Source organism: Salmo trutta, chromosome 18, assembly GCF_901001165.1.
Source record: "Salmo trutta chromosome 18, fSalTru1.1, whole genome shotgun sequence".
Lineage (NCBI taxonomy): Eukaryota > Metazoa > Chordata > Actinopteri > Salmoniformes > Salmonidae > Salmo > Salmo trutta.
In genome coordinates, this window is record NC_042974.1 from 24,613,149 (window position 1) to 24,620,007 (window position 6,859).

A 6,859-nucleotide genomic window follows, 5' to 3' on the forward strand; every position below is an offset into this window, starting at 1 on the left:
CTGCATCAGCGTAAGGCTGCTTGTTGTCTTGCTCTCGCCTCCTAAAACATATGGGAAATCTGCAGGCTTTGAGTGGGATTTGAATATGGTTGGGAAGAAACTTGCTTTTTGAAATGGTGGTGGTGCTGGTGGTGGTGCTGGTGGCGGCAGGTTTGAAGAAGAGGAAGAAGAAGATGATGATGATGACGGTAATAATAATGATCAAAGAAGAAGAAAATTAGAAGGCAATCAAATACTTTTTGTTTAATAAAATATCACTATAAAAAAACTCTCACCCTTCCCATGTAACAATCTGACAAGTCAAGCCAGAGGGGAACCAGTTGATCTGAATGTGCATCTGGACACTGTGACAGCTTGAGGGAGTGGTTGACAACAGTGAGGACTTATGGCGTCAGATCTCATCACAGATGAGAGATGACAGTGCCACTGCACCGTCCCAAGTCAGACAGGGCTCAGAGGGCCACGCAGACAGGACAGCCAGGTCAGCTCAAACCCAAATGTTTCTGATCCTCACTCCCATGATGCACCCGAACCAGAGAGTGGGCGGCTGGGAGATGAGACCCATCAATCTGAATAAGGCCACCTGGTGCCATGTGCCACCCTCCAGGTTCCAGCTGCACCCCTACCTCATCATCTCATAGCACTGCCCAACCACCTATTCTGCAGAGTAATGTCTGCACAGGTCATAGTCTCTACCCACACCTCAGACAGAATATAACAAGCTTAGCAGGGAGGGAAAGGGGGAGATATACAGATAGAATGAAAGTGAAAAATAAGTCCCTAACCAGAAAGTTAAAAAAGAAAGAATCCACCACTACATCATCCAAGACATGTTCGTCCCCTTTGCTTTACTTTTTAAAATTCTCTTACATCTGCTATGTTGTCACTCTGGGTGGGAAGGGAAATGACACTGAGTTCTGGAGTTTTGAAGATAAGGAGAGGGCCTTTCCATCATCTTTCTGTACAATGCAGTTCATGTTAATCTCCTTCATTTCGGTTCCCTTCTCTCACTTTCAATGTTGTGCTGACTGAGAGCTAAGTCTGTGCTACAACTGGTTATGCATCCGTCGTGGAGATTTGTTGAAACAAAAAAATATTGAAAAATAAATAAGGAACATTGCGTTTTTCCCAGAGCTGTAGTGGAACAGAGGCAGTTGTCTTGGCTGTTACTCAAATCACACACATATACATACAGTATATTTGGGAGAGAGGGACGTTTCAAGTGTTTCTATTTTCATTCTGGATAAAATCAGATCTCTTGTGCCTTCTTCACACACAATCTGTGTGGTTGGACCAATTCAGTTTGTCCGTGATGTGTACGCAGAGGAACTTAAACCTTTCCACCTTCTCCACTGCTGTCCCGTCAATGTGGATAGCGGGGTGCTCCCTCTGCTGCTTCCTGAAGTCCACGATCATCTCCTTTGTTTTGTTGACGTTGATTGAGAGCTTGTTTTCCTGACACCACATTCTGAGTGCCCTCACCTCCTCAAAATAGGCTGTCTCGTCATTGTTGGTGATCAAGCCTACTACTGTTGTGTCGTCTGCAAACTTGATGATTGAGTTGGAGGCCGTGCATGACCACGTAGTCATGGGGGAACAGGGAGTACAGGAGGGGGCTGAGCATGCACCTTTGTGGGGCCCCAGTGTTAAGGATCAGTGAAGTGGAGATGTTTCCTACCTTCACCACCTGGGGGCGGTCCATCAGGAAGTCCAGGACCCAATTGCACAGGGCGGGGTTGAGGCCCAGGGCCTCAAGCTTAATGATGAGCTTGGAGGGTACTATGGTGTTGAATGCTGAGTTGTAGTCACTGAACAGCATTCTTACATAGGTATTCCTCTTGTCCAGATGGGATAGGGCAGTGTGCAGTGTGATGGCGATTGCATTGTCTGTGGACCTATTGGGGCGGTATGCAAATTGAAGTGTGTCTTGGGTGACAGGTAAGGTGGAGGTGATATGATCCTTGACTAGTCTCTCAAAGCACTTCATGATGACAGAACTGAGTGCTACGGAACGATAGTCATTTAGTTCAGTTACCTTTGCCTTCTTGGGTACAGGAACAATGGTGGCCATCTTGAAGCATGTGGGGACAGCAGACTGGGATAGGGAGAGATTGAATATGTCCGTAAACACACCAGCCAGCTGGTCTGAGTACGCGTCTAGGGATGCCGTACCAGACTTGTGGAGGTCTACAACTTTTTTTTCTGAGGTCTTGGCTGATTTCTTATGATTTTCCATGATGCCAAGCAAAGAGGCACTGAGCTTGAAGGTAGACCTTGAAATACATCCACAGGTACACCTACAATTGACTCAAATTATGTCAATTAGCCTATCAGAAGCTTCTATAGCCATGACATCATTTTCTGGAATTTTCCAAGCTGTTTAAAGGCACAGTCAACTTACTGTATGTAAACTTCTGACCCACTCGAACTGTGATACAGTGAATTATAAGTGAAATAATCTGTCTGTAAACAATTGTTGGAAAAATGACCTGTGTCATGCACAAAGTAGATGTCCTAACCCACTTGCCAAAACTATAGTTTGTTTACAAGAAATTTGTGGAGTGGTTGAAAAACGAGTTTTAATGACTCTAACCTAAGTGTATGTAAACTTCTGACTTCAACTGTAGGTAAAACAAAAGCAGACACTGAATATCCCTTTGAACATGGATGGTCAAATACACCATCACTTTGGATGGTGTATTAATACACTTCAAAGATACAGCAGTCCTTCCTAACTCAGTTGCCGGAGAGGAAGGAAACCGCTCAGGGATTTCACCATGAGGCCAATGGTGACTTTAAAACAGTCATAGAGTTTAATGGCTGTAATAGGAGAAAACTGAGGATGGATCAACAACATTATTTCTAACCTAATTGGCAGAATGAAAAGAAGGAAGCGTGTACTTTATAAAAATATTCCAAAACATGCATCCTGTTGGCAACAAGGCACTAAAGTAATACTGCAAAAATATTGCAAAGCAATTAACTTTTCATTGTGAATACAAAGTGTTATGTTTGGAGAAAATCCAATACGACATTCATTTTCAAGCATAGTGGTGGCTGCATCATGTTATGTGTATGCTTGTAATCGTTAACAACTGGGGACTTTTTGAAGATAAAAATGAAACTGAATGGAGCTAAGCACATGCAAAATCCTAGATGAAAACCTGGTTCAGTCTGCTTTCCACCAGCCACTGTGACATGAATTCACCTTTTAGCAGGACAATAACCTAAAACACAAGGCCAAATCTACACTGTGTACCAAGAACACAGTGACTGTTCCTGAGTTGCAGAGTTCCAATTTTGACTTAAATCTGCTTAGAAATCTATGGCAAGAGTTGAAAATGGTTGTCTAGCAATGATCAACAACCAATTTGACAGAGCTTGACACATTTTGAAAAGAATAACGGGCAAATATTGTACAATCCAGGTGCGCAAAGCTCTTAGAGGCTTACCCAGGAAGACTCACTGCCTTAAACGCTGCCAAAGGTGATTTTGACATGTATTGAGATATTTCTTTTTTTATAAATTTGCTACAATTTCTACAAACATGTTTTCACTGTCATTATGGGGTGTTGTGTATAGATTACAAAAAAATTATACAAAAATGTATTCCATTTCCAATTCAGTCTGTAACAGAACAAAATGGGGAATAAGTCAAGGGGTATGAATACTTTCTGAAGGCACTGTACATATGAGGGCAATGCACGCCAGCACTTTCCCGATTGCAATTTGGCTGTTGAATGGCCTCATATATGACAAAGTGTACGGCAACTCCAGATCAGACTGGGAGATTCAGGATGGCATTTACATTGGATAGGCATCGGGTAGGTACAATTCCTATGACATCATTGAAGGTCCACTAAGTGGATGGCATCTCTTGTCAATGAGTGTCAGGTTGTGTTGGTTTATTGTAGTAAACACCTGCCTTATGCACGTCATCATATGTGGTTGCATCCACCCTATACACCATAATTTCACCAAGTCAATATATACGGCAACTCTGGGACAGCCAGCCAGGATGGTGGACATGATTTTCTGGAAAAACTAAATGTGCCAGCTCAACCCAAACATCTTAATAGTGCACCGGAACATCACTATGCACATCACAAATGCAGTGAGCCAGCGGAAGGTCATGTTGGATTCAGGCAGACATATTGGACTAGCAATGAATCAAAGCTCACTTCTAAATAACAAGCAGATGACTGAAGAGCCCAATCCTGGAGACAAAAGGTCTACCACAGTTGGTATACCAAGTTGTAGAGCTAGGGAGAGGGTGTCCAGTGTTCTCTTTCCTTTCGTTGGAGCCTCCGAATTTCCTCATTGTTCCTCAAAGAGACCCGCGACTTGGAATACTTGGCGTTTCCATTCCAAGCAGTCTGCTGCTTTCTTTTTATATCCAGACAATGGTGCTTGAGTATAATTAGGGCAGGCCTAATGGATTCCCAATTTCAGAGCATGCAATATTGGGTTACATGAGTTTATGTGGCCCACCCCCCTCTAGCCAGGGATTATTCTGCACGTTTTAAGTTTAGGGAGTGTGTCATGATATTTATCAATCACTTATGCAGTAAAATATTTTTTCACAGACATCCATTTCATAGAATGGAGACATTAGATATGTGAAAAAATATGGTTGTGTTTTGTTCTACCGCTGGAAGGGGTATCTCAAAAGCTAAAGCCCTTTTTGAAGATTGCCCACTAGCCTATCTAGTTAAACACACACGCACACGCACACGCACACACACAGCAGCCCTTTGCGCCTGCACAATAAAATGACAATACTGGATGAAAATGAAATGTTCACTCAATCCGTATAAAGCTGTTCTCACGCTATAAAGGAGATGCATTTATAATTCCATTATGATGGGATAGGCTATTGTTCAGTGCTTCACTTTTCTACAACTAATGTTCATTTACGCTTGTTTAGTATTTTTCATATTCCAAAAATAGTTAGCAAACCATTCAAAATGCTTTCTGCAGAACAACTAAGCAATTGATAGATAGTCTACGAAGCTTTAGCAAAGTGCAATGACTTGGCTGGGAAAAAAACGATACGCTCAATTTCATTTGATTGAAGATAGGTTTACTAAACAATATTAAATAAATGTAAACCAGCGCCTAGAAGCTTTCATTGTACATGCCACACTTCAAGGGTCGGTTGTATCATATTGCAACTGTCGAAATAAATCCTTACCTGTAGCGATTGGTGGCGGAGAACATGCCATACAGTTCAGTTTATACTGGCGATAAAAGTCCGTGTCACCGAATTGTCCTTAGCATTCACATCAACGTTGTAACTGGTAGCGCACTTCAGTCCAGTTTTCTATAGGCGGCATATGTTGATGTGCGTGCATCTGCACCGCGAAAATAATTGGTGACAGCAAATTCCCGTCAACTAGGAGAGGAGTCGCGCCACTGCCGCTTCGTGCGCAATGATGAGCAACAGTCCTCCAACCCTACAGCTGCTTCATGAGATTAACGTCACCAAAAATCACTTGTAGTCCTCAGAACTAATTAATTTATGTCCACCATTCATAATACCCTTGATAAAATAAAAATAAAACATTTATTCCACCATTGGATAGTGTTATTCGTAAGCATATCCTATAGTTTATGTGCGGGTGTGCGCACATGAATCAATTTGCTTCATTTGGAAGCTACTTTCACAATGGCAAAATCCTATCACGTTGCACATTCAGCACAGGGACAATGTATTTGTAGAACAAAGCATATGTCCACTATAAATTATTGAAGCCCAAAGGAACCGAGGGCACAATAAATGAATGTAACATTTAGTTATAGTTGTTTTCTGTGATTGCAATATCAGAGCATATTGAAGCCATCCTATTCTTAAATTAGCCAACACTTTACATAACAGTCTATAAATGTATTTATTCCATTACATGTAGGCCTAACTAAATTCTTAAAGACAAATACTAAACCTGAGACACACTCAGACACACTGAACTGTGCTAAACTGTTCATACTGTATGTTTTGTATGTACTTTTACCATATAACATTCTTGTTGAATACCCAGTTCTCTTTTTGAGTTAGCATTAAATAGTGTACACCATTGGAGGAAGTTGAGGACCATCCTTCTCAGTGAATTTCATTTTTTTTAAGTAGTCAAACATAAAAAAGTGATCCTTTTTATGAAAAACTATACTACAGTGAACAAAAATATAAACACATCATGCAACCATTTCAAGGATTTTACTGACTTACAGTTCATATAAGGGAATCAGTCAATTGGAGAAAAGAACGAGGCCCTAATCTACGGTTTAGAATGGTCTTGTCCTGTCTGGAGTGTATGGCCAGTTGGATATGACTCATCCGGAAGTGGTGTAGGTCTCGTAGACCTTAACCACCAAATGTTTAGATCTATTGCAGAAGATTTGCTGGTACTGCATGTCTCCAGCAAAGACATGGTTGTGGTGTTACCATTGTACACTTTTTGTGGAAGGGACATAGGGAAACACACCTTTCTTGGTAAAGGTGTAAAGCAATTGGGACCTAAGTGTTTAGAGACAAACTAGTGTATTGTTTAGGGACAATGAGGGACATTGGGAGCTACTTTTGAGAGGAAAGATCATTCAACAAAGTGAAATTGCTGGGGTTGCAGAAGGTGTGGAAAGTCTTAATAGAGCAGTTCTTACACAGCATGTATTGTTGTGTATGGGAGATTGAGGAGAAATGGCACCTTTCAATCGTTCTCATACACGACAATACCTTTACTGTCGCTAAGCACAACCATGCACAACCAAAACTCCTTCCTCATCTCAAAGACCTATCTGTAAACTTTCCCCAGCCCATTGACTTTGACAGATCGTTCTTGTCAATAGTAGCTATTGGCAGGTT

General features: G+C 41.5%; 1 protein-coding gene across 3 annotated transcripts in view; it reads right to left on the reverse strand.

Moving 5' to 3' along the window:
* The window catches only part of LOC115153052 (gamma-aminobutyric acid receptor subunit pi-like), a 91,983-nt gene extending 86,507 nt beyond the window's left edge, over positions 1-5,476 (reverse strand). For all 3 annotated transcript variants that reach the window (XM_029698088.1, XM_029698087.1, XM_029698086.1), the window contains exon 1: positions 5,195-5,476. In XM_029698088.1, the coding sequence (XP_029553948.1) occupies positions 5,195-5,220 (26 nt within the window). In that variant the 5' untranslated portion in view covers positions 5,221-5,476. The remainder of the gene's footprint in view (positions 1-5,194) is intronic.
* Between the last annotated feature and the right edge of the window lie 1,383 nt (positions 5,477-6,859).